The 26,978-nt window shown below is 36.0% G+C and overlaps 1 protein-coding gene across 13 annotated transcripts in view; it reads right to left on the reverse strand.

The window, feature by feature from the left end:
* KTN1 (kinectin 1) overlaps positions 1 to 26,978 on the reverse strand; it is a 123,734-nt gene that overhangs the window by 26,201 nt on the left and 70,555 nt on the right. For 5 of the 13 annotated variants that reach the window (XM_080640539.1, XM_080640538.1, XM_080640546.1 and 2 more), the window contains exons 19-32: positions 22,288 to 22,322; positions 20,460 to 20,550; positions 19,725 to 19,793; positions 18,880 to 18,917; positions 18,109 to 18,199; positions 17,891 to 17,959; positions 16,522 to 16,559; positions 15,784 to 15,874; positions 15,640 to 15,708; positions 14,773 to 14,810; positions 9,995 to 10,085; positions 8,127 to 8,195; positions 6,263 to 6,300; positions 3,383 to 3,473 (exon numbers count right to left, since the gene is read on the reverse strand). In XM_080640539.1, coding sequence (XP_080496665.1) covers positions 3,383 to 3,473; positions 6,263 to 6,300; positions 8,127 to 8,195; positions 9,995 to 10,085; positions 14,773 to 14,810; positions 15,640 to 15,708; positions 15,784 to 15,874; positions 16,522 to 16,559; positions 17,891 to 17,959; positions 18,109 to 18,199; positions 18,880 to 18,917; positions 19,725 to 19,793; positions 20,460 to 20,550; positions 22,288 to 22,322 — 918 coding nt within the window. Of the gene's footprint in view, positions 1 to 1,283; positions 1,371 to 3,382; positions 3,474 to 6,262; positions 6,301 to 8,126; positions 8,196 to 9,994; positions 10,086 to 14,772; positions 14,811 to 15,639; positions 15,709 to 15,783; positions 15,875 to 16,521; positions 16,560 to 17,890; positions 17,960 to 18,108; positions 18,200 to 18,879; positions 18,918 to 19,724; positions 19,794 to 20,459; positions 20,551 to 22,287; positions 22,323 to 26,978 lie in introns of all 13 variants that reach the window. The other 8 variants (XM_080640537.1, XM_080640547.1, XM_080640542.1 and 5 more) reach the window with 3 other exon arrangements.

Here is a 26,978-nt window from a genome sequence, read left to right on the forward strand (position 1 = left end):
AAATTTCCATTACACTAAAGGGACTATAACTACAAATATATACTTAAAAATATATACTTAAAAATTTATAAAAACTCTGCTAAAAAAAGTCCTTCAAATGTCACTAAGACTTACATTTAAAATACAACAGATTAACTTGGCACACAAAATACTTATAGAATGCTGCCGAAACCGGTTTGGCTCAGTGGATAGAGCGTCAGCCTGCGGACTGAAGGGTCCCGGGTTCGATTCCGGTCAAGGGCATGTACCTTGGTTGCGGGCACAACCCCAATAGGAGGTGTGCAGGAGGCAGCTGATCGATGTTTCTCTCTCATCGATGTTTCTAACTCTCTATCCCTCTCCTTTCCTCTCTGTAAAAAATCAATAAAATATATTTAAAAAAATACTTATAGAATGCTGAACTGAATCATATAATTAATGAGCTTTATTAACCCATCTATAAAATTCAATATTTCTGTTCCACACATTTATTCTTGGTAAGAATTTTCAAAATGCCTGACTGAACTGGCACATTCATTTCTCTCAATCTTTACAAACAACTTAATTATAATTCATTAGAAATCTTTAAGCCCATGGAACTTGAACTTAAGAAGAATATCCTTTATCACATTGAAGACAGGGAGAGATATTCTTCAAGAGTATTGTACATACTCTGGTCAAGAGAATTATCCCTTATGGTAATATTCTGTACTGAACATAATACATGATTACTGTCCAGCCACTTCAAAACGTAAAGTTTAATTTTAATTCCACCTCTTTTAAGGAACCATCCCCAATAATATACCAAGAAGAGATCCCTTCCCTGAACTTCTTAAGACTTCTATTATTTTCCACTTCGTCTGAGTTGTCTTGGTGTGCCCCAAAGAACCTAGGAAAGTTCACTGTGCATTGTAGGTACATCCTAGTTATCCAAATGTGTTTATTAATTCAGTTAGTTTTTTTGACTGAGTTTTCATCGAAGTTTTCTTAGCTAACTCAAGAGGTACACACTGTCTCACAAGAGTTTACATGGGAGGCAGCATAGGTTTCCTGAGACTCTTCAGCTTAAAGCAGTAATCACCAAAGCTAAAACCATCAGGTAATCACAACAAACCAGCAAGCCCAAAATTAAAGCTTCAAGGAGTAGATGAAAAAAAAGCAGAGATGGCAGAGATGATAAATGTGGATGGATAAGGAGATTATATATTTAAATTGCAGTATAATTAAATGCTTTAGTCTGACTTCAAGATAAGCTGCAGATTTTCTCTGTTCAGCAGATTGTTTCTAGGAGTTAGCATTACAACCTTGGAAGTCTTGTTCACTCTGTCCTGCAGCATTTTTTCAGTTGATGCCAATGCTTCCATTGCTTCCCAGTTTTTCTCCCGAAGGTCCTAATCATTTTTAGAGAGAATGATTTCAGTTTATCCATTATTGAAAGATTTTTGCTTTTTACTTCATCAGTATTTTGCACTGCATTTAAATGCTGGTTACTGCAAAATTATTTCAATGGGGAAATATGTACATTAGCAAAAAAAATAAAAAGCAATGTTTAGAAATTTGAATGAGAAAACAAAGATGCCCAGTTTGCATGTTTTAGTATACGTGTCAAATATGCCAGCTTTAAAGTAATTACTGTGCACATGTGACAAAGAAGAAAGCATTTAAAAGTAAGCACACATACCAAGATTACAAATATGATTTCAGGTACACCGAAAATTAAAGGATTAAGGACAGAGCAAATACACAATTGCTAAAAGCTTGAATTTTAAACAAGGCCCACTATCACTCATGGGACGTTCCACTGCAGCCTAACATTTTTTCTCTAAATATGTTTAATTTAATTAACACATTTCAAGTCTACCTAGGAATGACATAGTAACTCACTGTGCTTCTGTATCTTTCTTGGCATGGTCAAATGAATATGCCATAAAGCAACCTGACATGAACTGTATGAGCTACTCGATCCAGGCAAACCAGGAGACAGGAAGACTATAAAACACATTCTCTTGGAAGAGAAACAGAGGTCATTGGAAACTGAACTCTGAAAGATCTATTTAACAGCATTTTATTAGCAAATTCAGAAAAGGACAATCTGCTATATTTCAGTCTTTGTTCAGATTCAGAAATCCAAACAGATAAAAAACAAAAAATAAAAAGCCAATAATCACCATTTATTGAATGTTTACTTATGTACCCAACACTGTACTTAGCGCTTCACACAAATTCTCATTAATTCTCACAACCCTAAGAGGTATTTATTCCCACTGCATTGACAGGGAATCCACAGCTCAGGTAGGTTAGGAATTTGGTCAAGTGAACACTGCAAATGAAGTGGCAGAACTAGCAATCTGCTTGCCTCCAGTATCCTGGCTTTTCTCACACACATCAATGCCTCCAGCGCTGCTGCATTAGAATGGCATTTACCATGCTCTACAGTTAGGATGTTAGCAGTATAGTGGCAAATTCAATTCAGGTTTTGTGGCCAAGCAATGCTGTTAGTAACATTACACAAACACACAAGGGCAATTCACATACCTAATTTTGACAAACTCAGAGGTACAGGAACATTTCAACTTGTTAAATTAACAAATTAATGCAAACTTTGAAAATTTTTACTTTCACTAGAAAACACATATCGATTTACTTTCAATAGCCCCTTAGATTTCAATAACATTTGTAATCTTGCTTAAGACTTAGCAATCGTACTTTTGTGTGCAAAAGTTCCTTCTCTGCCAAAAATGTTTGTAATCTCATAGTTGTCACCTCTGGTCAAAGAGAAGTTAAAAAATTCATCTTAATTCACTCTTTATCTATTTAATAAAAGTATTAGGATTTATATTTCTGAAGGCATTATCCCTTCCCATTTTAGCATAAAAGTATTCAGGTCCTGAGAGACCTCTATAACATGCTTATTAATTCCCAAAATTTGAACTATCTCAGTTAAAAAAGGAAAATTCCAGAAGGCTTTGAAAGACAGTTAATTATTAAAATTACTTGGTTTAAATACTGGCATTACTTTTAGCTTACAAAAAAGCTAGCCCAATCAAAGTAAGAGGAAATAGCTTTGATTTTAAAATGTTGAACTTGAAAAAATAATTTTCCCAAATAAAAATTTAACAGAAAGTAAACTGCATTTTAATTTTAAAATATTTTTAAATCAGAAGCTGTAATAATCATAGCTTCAAAAGTGTACAAATTGGTTTTTTCACTTATTCATTTAAAAAAGTCTGTTCTCCAATAAAATTAACCCAATACTTCTCCCCAAAAGAGCTATACACAAAATAGTACTTAAAAAGACTAAGAAAAATATCTCAAGTAAAAGTAGATTTTAAAAAATTCTGAAATTTGATATTTCACTGAACAAATAAAAAGAAAAGCTTTATTCTGATCAAGATTTGCTTACATTGTTTTTCTTCCTCTGGTGTTCAACAGCATCCTTCAAAGTATCGATCTCATTCCGGAGACCAGTGATTTCTTTCTCTCTTTCTGAAATTCTAAACCAGAACATAAATACACACAGCAATATTTTGGGTAAAGAGTGAATAAAATATTTGTTACTACAAAATAAAAACCTCAGGTAGATGATGCTTTAAAAAATGCATTAACTTAACAGGCAAATTCTTAAACTTAGTTACCATAGAAAGACTATCTATGAATAAATTTTTACACTACTACACGCTGACATTTGTGTTAAAGTTATATAATCCCCTAAGAAATAATTCATGAACACATAAATTGCTGCAGTTGTAGTTATCTCTATTTTTATGTAAGTTAATGAAGTAGCAGTAAAATCTCAATAATTCAGGGGTGTTCGTTAAAGCTGAAAGTCCATTAGTAAGTTTTCCAAGTGTGTATGTTAAAAATTGACAAATTAGTTTACCTGTTTTTATTTATGTAGATAATTTTGTGTAATTAGATACAATTAAGTATGTAAGAAGAGTTTAATTTCACAGAAAAGTTTTCTATGTGTTATTCTAATTTTAATTTTATACTGAACTAGTGGCCCAATGCACGGATTCGTGCACATTGAAAGGAAATTAATTAGAAGATTCGTGCGGTAATTATGTTACTGAAAAAAATTATATGTCAAAATAGAATATGTAATATAGTATTATAAAATTAAAACGCGCACGATTGGTGCCAGTGAGAGCTTTGTAAGTAACGCACATGTGCAAGTCAATGTTTATTTTTAAATTGCCAGTGCGCATCATATGCACCGGCCATTCGGTCAGTTGAATAAATCGCGAGGTGATTCACGTTGAATGTCAACAACAACCAAATTCACAATTGACAATGACAGATCAAAACACACGCATGCGATTGGCACCAGCGAGAGCTTTACATGTATGGTGCATGTACAAGTCAACATTTATTTTTAAAATAGAGGCTAGGTGCATGAATTCATGCACAGGTGGGTCCCTCAGCCTGGCTGGCGATTGAGGCCTATTAGGGGGCTGGTGGCCAGGGAGAGGGACCCTGGGAGGTTGGCCAGGTGGCACCCCCAATTGGGGCCTTTGGGGGGGAGGGGGCCAGTTGACGGGGGGGAGGGTGGAGGGAGACTGCGGGAGGTTGGCTGTGGAAGCACAATGACCACCAGGGGAAGCTCCTGCTTTGAGTGTCTGCCCCTGGTGGTCAGTGTGTGTCATAGCAACTGGTCGACCAGTCAGTCATAACAGTCACTTAGACTTTTATATATATAGATTGCCAATGAGCATCGTATGTACCAGCGGTCAGTCGGAAGATCAGATGGATGGATGGTCGGTCACTTAGCCTTTTATATATATAGATAGATAGGTCTAGTAAGAGCATGAATTCGCCAGTCACATGTAAACAAATGCACAGGGCTAGAGTGTGGCTTAGTACAAGTCGGAACATCAGCTACAGGGTTAAAACTGCTGCAGAAAGTCTCACCACGGGGCAACAGACTCTATTCCTGCGAGCCATGAGGTGTGATCATGTGCTAATCATTTGCTGAACATTGTTAATTAGTGGTGACTTTCGGATTTAAATACGTAGACTATAGTTGTAGAAATGTAATGTTTATTTATGTTGGCGAAATTACTATAGAGTTTTCTCCAACACATGACTTATTTGCTATAATTTGTTAAAAATAACAGTGAACTAATAACCAAAATAATACCTGTTAATTTATTTATAAGAAAATCTTGGTTAGAAGCATTTTAAAATTAACAGGGTGTTAATTTTCAGATATATGACATATGGACCAGAAATTTTTATCCCTTAAATCCAAAGTCCATTAAATCGAGATCCACAGAATCGATGATTTGCTATATTTCCAGAAGAGTGAAAATGATGTAGAAGCACTCTCTTAAATATTTCTTTTTTCCAGAAGATAATAAAATCAGTTGTGAGTTTCTTAAAGTGGCTAACCCACAATAAAAGTATGCAGTTAATGTAAGGTACGTGTTCCCTTGTAATTTTTGTAACAGTCTCAAGGTTCCTGTTTTTCTGGTTCTATCTAATGAGTTAGTGGAAAGCAATGGCAAAGACTCACAATTCAATACTGTTATAGTGGACAGCAGTTTGAGTAGAAACTTTAATTACAAATAGCTCTTCCCTAAGAATAAAGCTCTATATGAGGATTTGGCAAACTAGGGCTCTGGGTCTGTCCCCACAGTCTATTTCTGTATAGTCCTCAAACCTAATTTTGTTTTTAAAGAATTAATATATATTTATTTACATTTATACATAGATTTATGTTTATTTAGATTTGTTATATCATCTAATAATAAGTGTGTTTGACACTTAATGTTTTGAAATATACAACTTATCTGAAATGGCCTTAAATGTAGCCTCTTTGGAGAAAAGTACAGGTCAAGAATTTTAAAAAAATATTTCAGTTTAGGAAAAAAAAGTCTCCTCAGAAGAGAGCAACCATACAGATAAGGGTGTGGTTTGTTTGTTTTTTTGATGCATAAGCTAAACTAAATTTTCAATTCAATTCCACAATGATAGAGTAAGTTAAATAAGTAAAGCCTTCAAAGTATAGTTTATTTTATTGGATGTTTTCAGAATGCCTAAAAAAATAAACAAATAAAAATTTCCCTCAACAAAATGTTCAAAGAAAACCAAATACTATAAAAAGGTACATTAGCTTAGCCAAAGGCACAGCTAAACTCTACTGATCTGCAGTTCAAATAATCCAAACAGAACTGTAAAAATTTGGTGACTATTTGCAATGACAGTAAATTGCTTGTTTTAGAACTATTTAGCACATAAAAAGTTACCAATTCCCAAATTAAGAATCAAAATTATTACTTACACTTTTAATAGTTCTTCAGGCGGGGGAAAAGAAGATGCCTATTAAAAAGAGTTAAATGTTATTTCAAAACACAACTTTCCAGAAGATTTTAAAAAATTAACTCTTTTCAGATATAAATTAAGACAATACCAAAGGTAAACATGCCATATATTCCATGTCACCAAGTAATTTTAATAAAAACATATACAAATTTTTAAAATGTATTGAGCCCTAAATAGAATCTTCATTGTCACTACATGCTTAAACTCTTCATTTAACAATTTATCAACTTCCTACTAGGTGCAAAACACTGAGCTAATACCTTCAAATTTTCATACGCTGTATTTCCTATTTGACTATACTAAGTTCCTGAAGTCAAAAAATACTATAAATGAAGTCAAAATAAAAATTAGGAAGAGTTAACTTGCATGTACCAAAAAGTTAATTTTACATAATATGTAAAGGTATATAGCCCTTCACATGTGATATTTATTCCTTTATGACTCCAATATCTCAAATTAAACTACTATAAGCTTCTTGTCATCAGGAACTAATTGTTTTGCCCCTGAAAAAACTTTCTAGTTTATCCATATACATTCATAAATTAAAGAATATTTTGTTAACATCTTTTTAAATTTTTAACCAAGCAGAATTATATCTCAAAGAAGTTATTTAAATAGTGGTAAACTATCTATACTAATAAAAGCCTAGGTGGCCCTCACGCGACACCCTCATGTCATCACAAGATGGCCACCCCCATGTCGTCACAAGACGGCTGGCAGGGGAGGGCAATTATGGGCAATCAGGCTGGCAGGGGAGGGTAGTTGAGGGGGACCAGGCCTGCAGGGGAGGGCAGTTAGGGGCGACCAGGCCTGCAGGTGAGGGCAGTTGGAGGCAACCAGGCCGGCAGGGGAGGGCAGTTGGGGGCCATCAGGCCAGCAGGGGAGGGCAGTTGGGGGCGACCAGGCTGGCAGTGGAGCAGTTAGGCATTAATCAGACCGGCAGGGGAGCGGTTAGGGGGCGATCGGGGTGGCAGGCAGAAGCGATTAGGGGCAATCAGGCAGGCAGGCGAGCGGTTAGGAGCCAGCAGTCCCGGATTGTGAGAGGGATGTCTGACTGCCAGTTTAGACCCGATCCCGTAGTCAGACATCCCCAGAGGGGTCCCAGATTGGAGAGGGTGCAGGCTAGGCTGAGGGACACCCCCCCCCCCCCGTGTACAAATTTCATGCACCGGGCCTCTAGTTACTTATAATATTACATATTTCTTAGTTTCTCTCCAATTATTGACATTTTATTTGGGGTTAAGGCAGGGGTGGGCAAACTTTTTTACTCGAGGGCCACAATGGGTTCTTAAACTGGACTGGAGGGCCAGAACAAAAGCATGGATGGAGTGTTTGTGTGAACTAATATAAATTCAAAGTAAAGGAGCGGAGGGGAGAGCAAGAGAACCCTCTGCTCTTTCGGCTCCGTGAGCCGGATAGAACAGCCGAACGGGCCGGATCCGGCCCGTGGGCCGTAGTTTGCCCACGGCTGGGTTAAGGGGTAGTAGGGTATACACACATAAGTTAAAACTGACTCATGGGATTTTAAACTGAGTTGCTAAAAAAGGTCTTCTAGAAAATCTGAAAATACACACAGCCATACATAACAGATGTGGAATACACATTATTTGCGTATACACTGTACTTTATAGATTTTATCTTGGATATGGCATAGCAAACTGCTTTTTTTTTTCCAGGAAATTTGATAAAACACTTATAAATAAAAACAACACATACTTTATTCTCAATGAAAAGACAAAATGGTAAGAATATTATCCAGCCCATCATGGGTTATATAATTTTTCACCACATAAATAAATGGCAAGCCATCTCATAGTACCTACCTGTTGGTAGTTCTGTTGCTTCAGCTGTTCAATTTGGGATTTAAACAAATTGTTCTCATCTTGTACCTCCTATTTAAACAAAAAGTAAACATTAATAACTGGACAGAGTTTTATTTTTATTTTGAAGCCAGGAAAATTCTAAAATAGTAATAATTTTAAAGGGGCATAATAAGCCCTCATTATGAGAATAATTATATTATTTAGTACTGGTTTGAAAGTGTACTAAAGTCAGCAGTCAGACATCCCCCAAGGGCTCCCGGACTGCAATCTCATTATGTCTCAATGAAGAAAATAGGATCCAGAAACAGAGCCAAATACCTATAAGAATTTAGTATAGAGTAACATTTTAAACCAATAGGACAAATTCTAGTGATATTTTGGGCTAGCTGTTATTTTGTCGCGAGGGGCTGTCCCATGTACTGTAGGATGTTTAGCTTTATCCATGGTCTCCATTCTCTAGGTACAGCACTCCACCAGCTATGGCAAACAAAAGTGTCTCCATATATTGCTAAATGTCCCCTGAGGGGCAGAACTACTACACTAAAACAATCATCATGGATTATTTAATAATGCAGCTAGCCTTCTTTTTTTTTAAGTTGAAATGTTATTCTCATAACTTACTCAAAAAGAGTACATATGAATAAAACATCTCAACAAAAAATATAATACAAATGTATTAAAAGAAACATGTAAACATATCTTTATGATCATAGCATGAGAGATACCTTTCATCCCAAGACTTGAAACTAAAAAAATTACTTATACTGGAGTACATAAAAGTTTTAAATTTCCAAAAGAGAGGAAAAAAGACACAAAAGAAAAACTTAGAACAAATCACCTCACATATGACAAGACTAATTTCCCTTATATGTTGAAAGGGATCATAAGTTAGTAAAAAAAAGTTAACATGGAGAAAAATGTGGGAAAAATTAAAGGCCAATTCATATACAAAGGAAGAGTGCTTAACTTCTCACACAATCAAATGCAAATTAAAACAATCTGACCATCTACCAAGCACCATACCAAATGTCTTGATCTTTGTCACTGTTGGAGAGGATGAAAAGAAAACGGCCCTCAGTTGGCAGAAAGGTAGATCAGTAAAAATACTTTTGGAGGATGATTTAGTATTATCGAACAAATTTAAAATTAATCTACTTGGAAGGGAGAAGGAACCTGACAAAACCAACCATTGGAGCATGAAATGTGAACAAGAGTAGTGAGAGACAATGCAGGAATCTAAAATTTGCTATCACTTCAAATGAATGTTTTATAAGTACTTTCAATATTAACTACATGAGGGTGAGGATACACTGATTTTCTATTTTAACTATCACTTTCAGAAAGGAGAAAAACAACTCTGCATAATCCTTTGATCCCAAATTGCACTTCTAGATATTTTAGGTACAGATATACTAACAAAAGTATTGAAAATGTGTGGGCAAGAATATTCACTGTTGAATTGCTGTAACAAGGATATTCACTGTAGAACTGCTGTAACAAGAAACTGTAAATAATCTAGGTATCCATAAACTAGGATGATACAATTATATCGTAAAATACCATAAAGCCATTAAAAATTAAAGACAGAAAAGTGCTTATGTGAAAAGATCTCAAAAACATTATTAAATAGGGATGGGGAGTAAATACAAAAGTATGTATGGTTAAATATGGAAGACAATTAAGTACACATACATATGCATGGCATGTTCTCAAAAGATATACAAATGAATAAAGTAAGTCATCTTTGAGAAATGAGACCCAGCAGCTGTGCGGGAGGGAGAGGGTCATTCTGTATTCTGTTTTCTTCTGTAGTCGTTAAAATTGTATTTAAAACATATACATAATTCATACAATAATTAAACATTCACCTGTAGCAGCTTTGTTTTGCTAGAAAGATCACTCTCCCTTTCTTTTAGCATAATTTCCACTCTCTTCATTTCATTTTCATTTTCTTTCAACCTAGAATTTTTACAAACACCTTATATTTAGTTATACACATAAAAAAGGATAAGCAGACTCCAATATCATCTGTAAGATAAAAAAGATAGCAGAAACAATGCCTATCAACTTTCTTCCCATATTATACCAACTTATAAATTTGTTTTAAAAGATAATTATTTCCAGAATTTTCAACTCAAAGTCAAGTACTTCCTAACACAATTTATTTCATATTTAACAGTTCTTAGGCAAGTATGGCTTTATCTAGGAGAAAAATCTAAAAGAAAAGCCTTAATTAGTTGACTCTAAAACTTGATTCCCAACCCTTTGTACTGAAGAAATGCTACATATAATTTCATCTGATTCTCCCTAATCCAACACAGAGATGTCTCACTATAGCAGGATAGTAAGAAGCTGGGAAAATTCCTGGATAAGTGGAATGGGGAAACTGAGACAAGAAAATTAAACAAGGCCAACAGTTTGGGCAGCTCGTAGTCAGCTTGTGAATGGCAAGACCTTATTTTCCCAACCAAGGAAACTTGAGAGCAAATGGTTTATACTTCTCCTCCCTAACCAGAGAATACATAGCTTAAATCACACTGGGCTGTAAAAATAGAGAACAAAGACCCAATTAATGCAATTTGTGCCAGTTAAATTCAAGAACAAATATCATTTGGGAGCTGTTAGGGCAGGAAAGAGGAGAGAGGGAGTTATCTAAAACATTCTGAAATAAGCTATAACAATGCAGAAAGAGACTTTGAAACCTAGTTTGCTACTCAAGATATCCAGCAGAACTTAGAAACCTATTCAGGAAAGGGTATAAAACCCCTGAACCCCAACCGGACGTGTGCTCAGACTAGCTGAGTTGCCTACTTACGCTTTATGCCAAGTGTATTCTTAATAAATTCACTTGCTTTGTTTGTTTCAAAGCTGTTCTCTGTCACTGGTCTTGAAATCTTTCTTGCAAGATTGACAAGAGCCAAAGAGGGAAGAGCCCCCTCCCTCTAACTCAAGGGGGCTGTCCGGTAACATTACCATATACACTGAGTGGCCAGATTATTATGATCTCTGAACGCATAATAATCTGGCCACTCAAGTGTATACCCTATATAATAAAAGGCTAATATGCAAATTGTCCCCTCAACCAGGAGTTCGACCAGCAGGCAGGCCAACCAACCGCCCATGTCCCCTCGCCCTGGCCAGGCTGGCCGGACCCCACCTAAGCATGAATTCATGCACTGGGCCTCTAATACACACACACACACACACACACACACACACACACACACACACACTCTGAGTGGCCAGATTATTATGCGTTCAGAGATCATAATAATCTGGCCACTCAGTGTATAGCCCAAGTAAATTACAACTGCCTTTGTCATCCTAAATACAGATCTCTCTAGCATAATGTTTAACACCATTAGTCATTTTAGCCATTTCACTATTCCCAGTACCAAGGGCACATAATAGGCTCTCAAATATTTGCTGAGTTGAAAAGTTATTTTTCTCATACCTTAATCTAGAATTTCAACATGTTTATAAGTCTATTTTAAAAATGGCAAACAGCATACTCAAAGAGTCAAATTAAAAACTGAAAAGAATAACAAATATTAAATACACAGTACTAAGTGAAAAAAGCCAATCTGAAAAGGCTACATACTATATACTTCAAATTATATGACATTTCCAGAAATGGCAAAATTATGGAGACAGTAAAGAGATCAGTGGTGGGGGATGAGTAGTGGGGCGGGAGGGAGGTATAGGTGGAGCACAGGAGATTTTTTAGGAAGGCAAAACTATTTTTTATGATATTATAATGATGGATACATGTTATTATACATTCCTCAAAACTCATAGATACAAAGAATGAAACCTAATGGAAACTATGAACTTTAGTTATAACAATATAACACTATCAGTTCAATTGTAACAAATGTACCACACTAATACAAGATATAAATAATAAGAGGTATGGGGGAGGGGAGAATATTGGAAATTTAATATCAATTTTTTATGTACCCCATACACCTAAAACTGCTCCTCCTAAAAAATATTCTATTTATTAAAAAAAGAAAAAAATGTGAGGCAGAAATAAATCTAAAATCACATACTTTAATGATCTATATACCTAATACAAATAGACCACAAGTATGTCTCTAATCTTTCTATTAGCAAATGTGACAATAACACCTAGACAGTTACACAATGCCCACAAAATAAACAATTAATTCTAAAATGAGCAATCCTAATGCCAGGAATAGAGACATCTCCTTTGTCTTCCTGAGGACAATCCTATATAATAAATGGCTAATATGCAAACTGACCGGACGGCGGAACGACTGGTTGCTATGACATGCATTGACCACCAGGGGGCAGACGCTCAATGCAGGAGCTGCCCTTTGGTGGTCAGTGCACTCCCACAGGGGGAGCGCTGCTCAGCCAAAAGCTCTGAGCCGGGCTCACAGATGGCGAGTGTAGCCTCTCCCACCTCCATGGCAGCACTGAGGATGCCCGATGGGTAGCGGGCCTAAGTCAGCAGACAGACATCCCCCCAGAGCTCCCGGACTGCAAGAGGGCGCAGAACGGGCTGAGGGGCACATCCCCCACACCAGTGCATGGATTTTGTGCACCAGGCCTCTAGTGACCTAATAAATATCCTCAATGTCTTACTTTTAAAGACACAGATTATAGCCAAAACTGGTTTGGCTCAGTGGATAGAGCGTCGGCCTGCGGACTGAAGGGTCCCAGGTTCGATTCCGGTCAAGGGCATGTACCTTGGTTGTGGGCACATCCCCAGTAGGAGGTGTGCAGGAGGCAGCTGATCGATGTTTCTCTCTCATCGATGTTTCTAGCTCTCTATCCCTCTCCCTTCCTCTCTGTAAAATATCAATAAAATATATTAAAAAAAAAAAAAAAAAAAGACACAGATTATCAGGCCACTTCTTAAACATCAATGAAGACTGATGACATCACAACAAAACAAAACCTCTTAAAGGGAATTCTATAGGGGACCAAAAAAGATAAAATCCAGGTAACCTTCTCACCACTGTAAACTGATTCAGTTTAAGAGAACAAACTTTATAGGATAAAAATTTTTATAAGATAAAACAGATTCAATATTTTTACTATTCTTCACAGCATACTGATGACAACAGACACCATTTTCCCCAATAAGTAAGTTACTTTTATAGAAAGAGTCAATATTTATTATCAAGTTATGATTAAAATTATCATCTGGTTAATTAAAACATGTTATTCTTTCAAATACTAAAATAGTCTTAATTTGAAATAATTCTTACCTCTCTTTACAATAATTGCATACTTTGTTTAAAAAACAACAACAACAACAAACTTAACACCAGTCAATACTAAGCAGAAAGAGTATTTCAGAAAATGAGTTTGAAGGGCTGGGAAAGGATAAAGTCTCCAGGTATCTGAAAATACTTAAAGGGCCCATGTTTATTTAGTTTTTATTTATTCATTTATTTACTTATTTTTAATTTTATTTTATTGTTGGTAATATTAGAGATGGCTCCCATTTTCTCATTTTTTGCCCCCTCTACCCAACCACCACCCCACCCCAGGCTTTCCCAAGCAATTATGCATGTTCATGGGTGATGCATATACTAGAGGCCCTCCCCTGAGGAGTCCAGATTGCACAAGGGCGCAGGCCAGGCCAAAGGACCCCCACTGGTGCACAATCAAGGCCAGAAGGGACGCAGGAGGTTGGCCAGCCAGGGAGGGACTGGGGGAGGGCTCCAGGGCATGTCCGACCTGTCTTGCTCAGTCCCAACCGGCTGGACCCCAGCAGCAAGCTAACCTACCGGTCAGAGCATCTGTCCCCAGGTGGTCAGTGCATGTCAAGCGACTGGTCAACCAGTTGACTGTCTGCCCCCTGGTGGTCAGTGCACATCAGAGCGAGCAGCTGAGCAGCCTTAGCATATCAATAGCATATTACGCTTTGATTGGTTGAATGGACGAACGGACACTTAGCATATTAGGCTTTTATTATATAGTAGGTTCTTTGGTTAACCTCTTCCTATCCCCTCCTCCTCCTTCCACTTCCACCTCTACCCCCCAAGGTCTGTTATTCTGTTCCTTGCATCCAAACCTCTGGATCTATTTTGTTCATCAATTTATTTTGTTCATTAGATTCCACATAAGAGTGAGATCATGTGATATTTATCTTTCTCTGACTGGCTTATTTCACTTAGCATAATACTCTCCAGGTCCCTCCACGCTGTCTTAAAGGGTAAGAGATCTTTCTTCTTCACAGCCATATAGTATTCCCTGATGTAAATGTACCATAGCTTTTTTATCCACTCATATACTGATGGGCACTTGGGCTACTTCCAGATCTTAGCTATTGTAAATAACGCTGCTATGAATACAGGGGTATAGTCCCAGAAGTAGGATCGCTGGGTGAAACAGCAGATCCTTTTTTAATGTTATGAGGAACCTCCATACTGTTTTCCACAGTGGCTGCACCAATCTGCATTCCTACTAGCAGTGTTACAAGAGTTCCCTCTTCTAAAGAGCCCATGTTTTAATATACCAAACAGAGACTTTGCTTATTTGCCTCTGGACTACAATTCCTATTTAACCAGAAAGTTAATGATTTAAAAGAAACTCGTTATAATATTCAAGCACATTTTGAAAAATAATGAGAACTTTCTCTTTAAATGTTGGCTAAAAATATACTTACACAGTCTCAAGTTCTTCATGCCGTGAGGCAGAACATGCCTAAGAAACAGATTCACATTTTCAATTCTACTATCAAAAAGATCAGGCACTAAACATATATATATATATATATATGTAAAATACCTCACCAATAAAATAAAATTATATGTAGTAAATTTAAAAGACAGAATGAATTTTCTTTAATTTTTCCCCTTAGATTTTGCTTCTATTTTTTTAATTAACAGATTTTTAAAGTAATTTTAAGTTTACAGAATAATTTATTAAAAATTACAAAGTTCTAACTTAATTTTTAATATCCGTTTCTTTAAAGGATTAGAGAATAAGCAAGACAAAGACTAAGAAAGTTGTCCAAGGACACAGGGAATGATTTGAGTTTCTAATCTACACCAATCTCTTGATCCCTATGGTATGTTACCTCCCGACATGTCTTTGATATGTAATTTTTGTTTAAAGATTAAAAACACATCTTTATTAATCAATACTAAATTAAATAACATTCTGACTCCACATCAGTAATGTCATAAAGCCTATCAATTTTTTAAATATTAAATTTATTGGGGTGACATTAGTTAATAAGGTTACAGAGGGCTTGGTTGTATAGTTCTATGACACATCATCTGTAATTGCATTGTGAGCCCACTACCCAAAGTCAAATCTTCTTCCATCACCATATATTTAACTCCTTTTACTCTTTATGATCCCCTTCCCTCTGGTAACCATATTGTTGTTGACTGTGTCTATGAGTTTTACAACAATAATTTTTAAGCAAAGAAGTTCAGAGAACAGATTACCTTCTTTGTTTTCTAATATAGTAAAATAAAAACTGCTCATTTTTATGTAATATTCTGGTTGTCTGCTTATACTATACCTCTTTCAAGTTATGTTGTGCTATCTCCTGAACATGAGCTTTTAAAGATTCATTTTCTTCTTGAAGATCCTAAAAAAGAATAGGTATGAATTGAACTGATAATCAACTATAAAAAAGACATTTTCTTTGTCTTTATCTTCTCACCTGTAACCATTTCCCACTATTGGCTAGATCTTTCTCCTTCTCTTCTAAAATAGTCTTCAAGGTATTCATCTGTTCCTCCTTTCCTTTTAATCTGACAGTAAGTTAAGAAGAACTATCAATGAAAATGTTACAAGACTATACAAAGCAACAATAATGGAGACTGGGAAAGATATATTTTAGATTATATTTATAGCCCAAGCTAACTTAAATAAATAAAAAATAAAACATGCAAGATTTTGGAGATATCATATTAAAAAGCATAAGATGAATAAATCAAATTAAAAAGCATATGATGATTAAATCCATCTATCACTGAAGATCCAGATATTGACTAAACTAGGATAGCTATAGTCCCACTCCATATCATGCTGTTTAAGTCAATACCAGCAAATTTAGACGGCTTATTACAACTGGTTTGGTTTTGAAATATACAGCCAGTTTTACAGTGGCTATGAAAATGGGCAAAGAGGATCATCTCAATTTAAGGTCATATTCAGATTATAAATCATAAAAAATAAAACTTTCCACTATATCCCCATTCCCATAAAAAAACAAAACAAAAAACCTATAGGTTAAATCCTAATGAAAACTTAAGACCTTAAAGCCTTTTTGAGGTATAATTTGATATTCCCTAAAATAGTACTTAAAATCAAACAAAAAGAAGCTACAATTTTTGTTATAATTGTATTTAACTGTTGAAAAGAAATATTAAAGGAAAATTAAAGAAATGGTACTTACAAGTTCTGAAGCTCCTGAACTTGAGAAGTGATAGATAACTGAAATACAAAGAAAAAAGCAGAGAAAAAGCATTCATAATCCTTTCAACTTACCTTATTAAAGCTTTATGATAAACACAGATACATTCTAAATTACAAAGATCCCAATTGAATTATTCATGCCAAAATAAGATGCATTTTGATTTTGTCATCTCTTGATTCCAATGACACAGTAAGAGTAACAAATTAAAAATGTAAGGTAGGCAGGCAGGTGGTGGCAAGGAATATAGTTATGAATAACTAACTCTAAATAATGTGATACTTCTGTAATTGTGAAAATTAGAACATTAAACTGTCTACATACCTCCCTACCTTATCAGACCTCTTCTTTCCCAGTCTTCAAGGTCAACCATTCAACAGCATTCTATAGTGTCTTTAATCTCATTTTCTTATCAGACACAGTTCTATAGTACCTTTTATACCCCATAGTCCCTTCAGAGCTTGGCTTAGATATCAATTCCTCAGGAGGAAACTTTCCTGATCTCTCAATCTATATTTAGAGTAGTTTTATCTTTTCATCATACCCCATTTCCTTTGACACATTATCTTCATTAACATATTCTTTTGACAAGTAGGAGGAACTCAAAAAATATTGTTGAATCAATCTATTGGGATCTCTTCCATACAGCCTCACCATTTTTTCAAAGAAGCCTTATTGGATTAAATTCACCAAAACCCATCTATTTCCAGTAACCATTTTTACCTCTGAAATATGAAATCTGTACTTTGTTCTAAAGGCAAAGGTTGAGCAATACATATTCTATAACAAAACATTACAGTCCATGCAGTTAAGAAAAAAGTTAAAAAAAGATTTACCAAAGTGTTTCATGTATTAAGCTGGAAAACTAAAGTGAAATATTAGTACAGAAAACTTTCTAAAAAGGAATCTTTAGCCCTGACCGGTTTGGCTCAATGGATAGAGCGTCAGCCTGTGGACTGAAGGGTCCCAGGTTCGATTCCAGTCAAGGGCATGTACCTTGGTTGTGGGCACATCCCTAGTAGGAGGTGTGCAAGAGGCAGCTGATCGATGTTCCTCTCCCATCGATGTTTCTAACTCTCTATCCCTCTCCCTTCCTCTCTGTAAAAAAATCAATAAAATGTTTTTTAAAATAAATAAATAAAAATAAAAAAGAATCTTTAACAGTTCAAAGACTCATTAAATATCAAGAACGCTTTCTCAAATCAGGCAAAAACAATAAAGAGCACATTATCCAATATACTTACATCACACTACTAAAAGATTTTTTTCCAAGTAACAAGAAGAAAACCAAGTAGCTCATAAATACACATACACTAACAAATCTGTCATGCTATGGCTCTGGGATTTTTACCTGTTGAGCCTTTTCAAGCTGGATATTTCCTATTTCTTCTTTTAGAGCCTCTATTTCCTGTTTCAAATCCTTGACAATGACAAAACAAACAAGATTGGACAATGGAAACACAGAAATTGACATAAAATGCAATGTACAGACAAACACATGAAATTAGATGGTATTCACTAAAGTTGGTAAACAAATAGACAAGGACACAGTTTTCTCACTCTCAATACCTGAATAGTTTTCTCCTTATTAGCAACTTTGAGAAGTTCAGCTTCTAGAAGCTCTTCCACAGACTTGATCTTTCCATCTTTTTCATGAATTCTTAGATAAAGAAATGGAGTATTAAATTTGAATAGAAACCATTACCAACTAAGAATAGCACCAAATCATGAATAAGCTCACCAAATGAATTCTCCCCGTTTTAAGTAAAATAGCAACATATCAGACAGAAGGGGAAATAATACTTAAAGCTCTTTCTAAATGAGAAATAATCAGTAACTATCAAGTGGCTGAAGCCTATGCACATTAGGAGAAGGTAGTGACATGTTTCAGAAGTACACAGAGAATATGAGGTGTACCCTGAAGAATAGCAGAGAGAATCAAGTTCCTCTCAATAACATTGGCTCTTAGGGCTGCAAAAGCTGTGATAGAACTTACACATAATTATGACATCAAACTTTATAGACATCTCAGAAAGGAGACAAGCAAGGAACATATCTCCCCATCTAATAAAACCTATTCCTTAATAGTTCCTACCACAGAAACAGAAAATTAACAATGCAATGTTATAAGTTAAGAAAATAAATGGAATCAATTAGGAAATACATTTTTTAACAATCACGTTGTACCAGGGAAATCACAGCTTATCCAATCAATAAAAAATTCTAGAGTGAAAGTTAAACTAACATACATAGCTATCTCAACTGCACCATAAAACAAGATTTATCAGGACTAACCAAGGGACTAAAAGAGGAAGACCAGTTTAATATGTCACCACTTACACTTTCTTAAGTTCTTCAACTAAAGATGCAAAAGAAACCTGGAAATAAGAAGGCATCCTAGTTAGTAATTTGCTCAAAATACCAATGGGTCAGAAATAGAAAAGTATGTTATCCTTAAATTTTCCACTGTACCAAAATCCAAATAAGCAAAGTAAACCCAAGAATTAATTTTTACTAGATTTTAACATCATAATTATGAAAATGAAAAGCACTTTGAAAGTAAGCAGCTTAAAGGCTACTTATGGTTAAGTATAGGCCAAAAGAAAAATCAACACATAAATGTTAAAGAGAAAATACGACTTAAAAAATTACCTAAATCAGGTAACCCCTTCTACTATTATTTAGAGCAGGGGTGGGAAACATCCGGTCTGCGGGCCATATAGAGCCCGAGAAATCATTTGGTCTGGCCCTGCCAAGGCATCAGGGGTGAGTTAATTAAATGTTTGAACAAATATAGTAGGCTAATTTTTAAGTTGATAATTTTGTATGACCCTGGAATGATGTTATATATATCCAAATGGCCCTTGTCAGAAAAAAGGTTCCCCTCCCATGATTTAGAGTCTCACTTTCTTTTTTTATACTCAACCCTTTTATCCTATCATAAAAAGCAATGACCTCCTATCTAGAGTACTCTACCTAGTACTTGGGATATAGTCAGCATCCAATAAAATTGCTGCCTCTATTACTGATAATCAAGTCACTAATCATTCACAAAAAACTACAATTGACTAATTCCACTTTGGAGAAGGAAGGAAGAGACAAACAACAGAATGGCTACGTTTGAATGTAACAGGCCTGTCCATTATTTTAAAGAAAATGGTTGCAGAATCTATTAAATTCCTTACCTGATCATTTTGCTTTGCCTTTAAGTCTTGAACTTCTTTTGTCAAAGATGAGTTTTCTGTTCTTATTGCCTTTTTCAAAGACACATAAACAGAACATACTTTTATTTTCTGGGGAAAAATAGCTTGCTTCAAAATAAACTAGCTTCTCATTTTTTCTTTAGCTGCTTTTTTTCTCTGGAAGGCCCAGAAATCTCCCTTCTTCCACATTTACAATTCTGTAACTTTTAGAGCTAGCCAAATAGATTTTTAATTCAATTATTTCTATTTATGTTTACACAATCACACAACCACACAGTATACCATTTGTCACCTAAACTCAAATACAACTTTTAAATTATTTCTTCCAGCACCACCACTTATCCTACTCAAGTTCGTTAATGATAATCATAAAACAGAACTGTAGTCTCTCCTTTCTCTGGCCTCCAATACTACTTCCTGAACTTATGAAGTCTGCTAGTTAGCACTGGTTATAATTTGAGCATGGGTGGAGGTGGGAAAACTATTTTAAAAACCATAACAATAGTACCTACTTCATTAAGGCAATGAATACTATAATCAACTATGCATTTTTGTATTTTTAATAAAATCTTAAATTTAATGAAAGAAAATCATAAATGTAATAAAATGTGGTTAACTCATATGCAGTTTAAAAGCTATGGGAAAAGTCTTACACAAATTATAGTGAAACCCCTTCAATGTATAACCACAAGGAAAATAACTCTAAAAGTGCTTTACATTCAGTTCCTCTTCTTTAGTGGCCACCTGAATAAGTCCAGTTTCAAGTAATTCTTCCACAGTTTTCAACTTCTCATCTTTTTCTTGAATGCTGAAATTATAAATTTAAAACATATGTATGAACTATTTTTTAAGTTAAGTGAATGATATCATTCCTAAATATTTGACATGGATTACCTCCTTTGTCCATTGTTCTTTATGAAATTTAATTCTAGAAACATTTCTGAGAATCTTTGATTAATGTCTAAGGGTACTTCTTCTTTACCAGTAAGTAAAATGTGTTCAAGTAATGCATGTTTACATGCTAGCCTAAACAAATAAATCACTGCTACGCATGGCACCCAGAAACCTAACGTAATCCCAAATCAATCAATAGCATACCACTCTCTTCCATTGTGAAACACAAAAAGAATTCTGAGAATCTTGATTAATATAGTTAACTAGTGTCCCGGTGCACGGATTCATGAACATTGAAAGGAAATTAATTAGAAGAAATATTTTAATATCGCTATTCACCCTTCTCTAGAAGTGTCAACCAAATTCACGATCGACAATGACAGATCAGAACACGAGCGTGCGATTGGCACCAGCAAGAGCTTTAAATGTATTGCGCATGCGTGAGTCAACTTAGCCTTTTATATATACAGAATAAACTTGCTTAATTAGATCTGCTTTCTGATGTTGCTAAACTTTTTCCAGCCCAGTGAAGCACCCCAACTTCTCCTTCAGGTAATTGTCAGCAACACAGCAGTAAATATCAACACAAAGCAGATTATCATTATAGATCAGGCAGGGAAAACAAAGGGTAAAATATTTAACTGCAGCAGTGTTTGACTATATTCTGCACAGTGAGAAAACCTGAAGTCATTTTCAAGGTCCACCATTTCTTACTTCTTTTCAGTCAGGTCAAGTTTCTAAACTTTCTAAATCTCTGTTTTCCAGCTAATGAAAAGAAACTAGGATTCCACCGAGTCTCCTATCTACCTACTCCAGGACTTCCATGAGGATCAAATGAGATGAGGCACGTCAAAATGCTTCACAGACATTTGGTTAAAGTGTAAAATGTTTGCACCTGGCTATAAAGCAAGTCGTGTTCCTGGGCTGAAGAAACTCCAAGGAGACTAGTCACTAAAGAGAGGAAGCCGGGCGTTGCTATGTGATGTCATTACCCGGCGCCCACAGCGACCGTTTCCAGGCTGGGCTGGGCCGTGGGCCACATTTCGCGCCATGGGGTCTTGGCAGCATTGGCTGCGATTTGGTAGGGTGTCCCTCTGGGGTGGTGGTGGGGCCTGTGTCCCACTTGGGGGAAGCCAAGTGTTGGTTTGTCGGCACCAAGTCTGTGGTGCCGTTTATTTTGAAATAGACAGTGCGCGTCATGGCAGCTCCTACATTGAGCGTCATAGCTACCAGTCGGATGGACACTTAGCCTTTTATAGACTAGAGACCCGGTGCATGAAAATTCGTGCACTGGGGGATGGGAGGGGGCCCCTCAGCCTGGCCTGCCACCTCTTACAGTCCAGGAGCCTTCAGGGGATGTGACGACTTAAGCCCGCTCCCCATAGCTTTCAGCCACCGCAGCTGCTGACCCTCCTCGGCCCTCGCAGCCACTCCAACTGCCGGCCCTCCTCGGCCCACGCAGCTGCCGTGACTGCCGGCCCTCCTCGGCCCTCGCAGCTGCCATGGCCACCAGCCCTCCTCGGCCCTCACAGCCTTTGTCTGGTCTATCCGGTCTAATTAGCATATTACCCTTTTATTAGTATAGATAATTGTTATCTCAAATTTGGTAGAAGTGAGTCATTAAAATATCTAAAGAAAATTTTAAACTCACCATTTTTCCATTTGTTCCACAACATCTTTATTAGGCTAAAATAAAAATCACCAAAGAGTTTAATTTACCAACTTTGCATGAGGTAAAACTTGTTTAAACATTGAAATAGGATTCTATAAAAATTGTTTAGTTTTAATTACATTCAAAATTTAGTAAGATGATCCATATTTGAAGACTGCTAATAATTAAATAATTAATTTACAAACACAATACAAAAGAGAAGCAGCTACACAAGACAGAAAAACGTGAAATATAAAATGGACTAGTAAAGTGAGTTAGTATGTTATGAATAATTCTTTAATTACTACAAAAGAAAATCTTAAGGATAAGAAGAGAATGTGCCTTAGTTCCTTTTCATCAATTAATTCAGTTCTTCATATATAAAAAAAAAAAATCAAAGGTTCTAAGGCCTCACAGGCCAGGAAGGAGGCTTTGTGTTCTTTCTTTTTATAAACGGATTTTTTTTTAAACACTAAGATATAGTATTTATATAGGCAAGTTCAAAACTCCTATGTACAACTCAAGAATTTTTTAACATGTAGATGGTTATATAACTACCACCCAGACCAATATATAAAACTGTAGATGGTTATATAACTACCACCCAGACCAATATATAAAACTGATTATAAATTGCAGAAGCAACATATGAACACATCCGCCTTGTAGATCATTAAAACGTGACATGTAGTCCTGGCCAGTGTGGCTTAGTTGGCCGAGTATCAACCCATGCACCAAAAGGTCACGGCTTCTATTCCTGGTCAAGGCACATACCCAGGGTGCAGGTTCAGTCCCAAGTTGGGGTGCATGCAGAAGGCAACCAATTGATATTTTTCTTTCACAATGATGTCTCCCCGCCCACCCCCGCCCCAATCCCTTTCTCTCTCTCTCAAATCAATTTAAAAATATATATTTAAAAAAAACAACTGACAATGTGTCAGGTTCAATCCCTGGTCAGGGCACGTATGGGAAGCAACAGGTCAATTGCTCATTCAATACTGCACAAAACTGACACAGCTTAGCATCTATCCAACATTTTTACTTTATACATTACTGGTCTAGTCTAATCCAATTTTGTTCCTCCCTGCATGATTTGCAAAACTACATCTTATATAATAATGAATTAGTCTGCAATAAAATACAACTGACCCCTGACATTGGCCTCCCTCCTGCCATCCCCCCATACATACAAAAGTCCTCACAGTCATAATTTATTGTGTGTCCAGAAGCAGAGTTTCCCCTCAGTATCTCCAGGCCTTCAGGCAGCTAAGGTATAATATTTATATAGGCAAGTTCAAAACAGGTTTAGGGTCTTTTTCCTTGAACACTGTCTTCCACCCATCTCTACCTGCTCTCTCCTAATTTCTCTAGTTTCTTAATTTTTTCCCAATGTTATTACAACCATTTTCACAAACACTATTAATTTTTCCAATTTCCATTGCCAAATCCAAATCCTAAGATTCTGCTTCTTACATATTTCTAAAATTAACCCCCCTTTCTTCTATGCCATAGGTTAGGCTCTCAGCTTTACTCTTCTCAACTATCCATATCACCCTAATTCTTCTCCCTGCTAATCCATAAGGATAATTTTGTGAGAAGTACACAAAGAACTTCCAAATGGAAAAAATTCTTCTTACCATCAGAAAGGAGGTAAGAGTTGTCAAACATATATTAAACTCTGTATAATAAAAGCCTAATATGCAAATCGACCAAAAGGTGGAACAAGCAGTCAGCGGGGGGCAGGGCCGGCACCAGGCCAGCCAAGGCGGGTGCCAGCGGGCAAAGGGAAGGGATGCAATCTGGAGGCAGAGGGAAGGGACGGCAGTGACCGGAAATGGTGGAGAGGCGATTGGGGGAGGTGGGGGGCAGGGCAGACGGCTCACCGGCCAGCACTGTCCCCTGATCAGCCTGCAGGTCACCTCTCACAGAGGGAGGCCAGACTGCAGCATCCCCCAAGGGCTCCTCATCTGTAAGAGGATGCAGGCCGGGCTGAGGGACCCCCCTCCCCCCGCCACCGCCAAGTGCACGAATTTTCGTGCACCGGGCCTCTAATCAGGTTTATAAACTGTGAAAAATAAATCATGCAATAAGTTTACATCTTTCGTCAAGATGATATTTGCCCATCTTAAGTCTCACATAAAGACTTAACACAAAATGTGTAACTATGCATGATAATGGATTTTAACCACATTTACAGTGGTAATCTTTTCATAATATACACAAATATCAAATCATTATGTTATATATAGTGTTAGTGTCAATTAAAGCTCTATTTTAAAATGAAAGAAAGAAAAAAGGGAGCAAGGGAGGGAGGATGCATGCACGTGCGGGTGTGGCTCAGTTGGTTGCTGTGTCATCCCATGCACTGACCAAAGGTTTTCAGGTTCAATCCCTGGTCGGGGCACGTACGGAAGGCAATAGATCAATGTTTCTTACATCAATGTTTCTCTCTCCCTGTCCCTTCCTCTCTCTCTCTCTCTCTCTCTCTAGAATCAATGAAAAACATGTCCTTGATGAAGATTGGAAAAAAAAAAAGACAATACTATTAAGTCCAAGTTATCTTCACATTAACCGTTCAGTTGTATTTTACTTTTAGTCCTTCATACTTCTCCCCTATGTAAATTCAAATACTTAACTGTCACCAGAGTGATCTATCTAAAATGCTAGACAAAATGCTTATTTATTTTTACAGCACCCTTCAGTGTCATACCTATATGCTAAATCAAGTTCACTGTCCTTACACAGCATACAAAGTTCTTCATTATTAGGCCCTACTGACTCTCTACTCCTTACACCTCATACTTTGCAGTTCTCTAATATGCTCTAAATATACCAATTTACCTGTATACTGCCATGACATTTAATACTGTATCCACTAGACCTGGAATGCTCCTCTTAGCTGTTTGGCAAATTCATAGCCCTTTTTCAAAATCACATTTAGCTGTCCCCTGTTCTCTGTGCATTTCACCCTCACCCTCCTTCAAATAGAATTCATTACTCCTCCTCCTAACCTGTTCAAGAATTTTATTCATCACATTTTTCTGTGTTATATATCTTCACACTAAGCCTGTCTTGAAGACAGGAACCAGTTCTCACCCATCTCTGTAGCCTCAGCATGTAGCATAGTTTCTAGCATGTACTCAATTAGTAAATATTTAATAAAGTGAAATTTCCTTTAAAGAGGTCACAGTTTAACAAGTACTCTTGGTCAATTGCTCATTCACTATTCAATTGTACATACTGACCCAATTAGCATCTATCCAACATTTTTACTTTATACATTATGGATCTGATCTAATCCAATTTTTCCCTCCCTATACGACTTTCAAAACTATATCTTATATAATAATAAATTAGTCTGCAGTAAAATGCAACCAGGCATCAGGGCAAGGAGTAAAAAAATGTCTACTCCCACAGGTTTTACTTAATAATACTGATCACTGAATCTTAAAAACCTACTAGAATAAAATAAAAAGTCACGCTGCTCCTTTGCTAAAAAGTCAATATTGTAAAAAAAAAAAAAAAAAAAAAAGGACATGTAATAACCCTCATCCCCAGAAAATTTTATTTTATTCTGAATAAATGAGATTTTGTATCTGATTTGATTCATCTATAAATGGTGATTTCACTTCTTTAGTGTATAAACAGCTTCCCTTACCTGGTGTTTGTTGTCTTTCTGCCTCCTACACCTTAAGAAACAACAACCTGGCACCATTGTTGGTTTCTGTTTCAATAAGGTCAATCTTTTCCTCCAGGATAAAAATCCATGGGGCAAAAGGACTACATTTTTTTAAATAACTGAACTGTTCATCTCTCAACTGTCACTTGGAATTCTGACTGCTGGGTAGGAAGGGGTTAAAGAAAGGTAAAAATGAAAAAACATTATACTAATCTTTAGCTCTTCTTTTATTAGCAATAACAAAGAAATGACCAGAAAAAAGTCAAACAGGTGGTTCTTTGGTCTGCCAAGATAAGTCAGAACTACAACCAAAAACATAACACCAGTCATATGCTTTCTACAATATTTTAAAATAAAAAAAGACTTTTCAGAAGAGAAAAATTCTAAGAATTATCAAAGAGCAAATCTTAAGTTATTACCATAAAATGAGTTTCCACTCTTAACAAATAATTCTTATAAATAAATTTTAAAAATGTGACTATGAAATTTTGTTCTGAGAACTACTGCTAAAACTTCATAAAACTATTATTCGTTTAAAAAATTCATGTCATGCTAAAAGTTGTTATTTTAACAATACCTAAATGCACACAGAAACTTCACAGTAAAGGCTGACTAAGGCAGAAATTAGAGGATTTTTAAAAATATATTTTTTTAATTTTTTATTAACTTCCACATGTGATAGTTTATATAAGATATTAAATGGCAGTTTTAGGGCATCATATTATCTTTAAGAAAAAGAAAATTTAAAGACTAGTGGTTTCACTCTTGTCTAATGATAGAGAATACCATTTTTAGTACAGAACAAAAGTTAAAAGAGTTTTAAAAATTCAGGTTTTCTTTTAAACCTAAATAGGATTTACCAGTATATTTAATACTGGAAATTTAGGACAGATTCAGGTTTCTAGGCATTTGCTTTCATCTCCCATGAAGTTAATTTAGAAAGTTTAAAACTACATATTGAAATAGGTGTTCCAGAATCTCTGATAACCAACTCACAAAAACTACATTCTAC

Source organism: Plecotus auritus (genome assembly GCF_963455305.1).
Source record: "Plecotus auritus genome assembly, chromosome: 1".
Taxonomy (NCBI): domain Eukaryota; kingdom Metazoa; phylum Chordata; class Mammalia; order Chiroptera; family Vespertilionidae; genus Plecotus; species Plecotus auritus.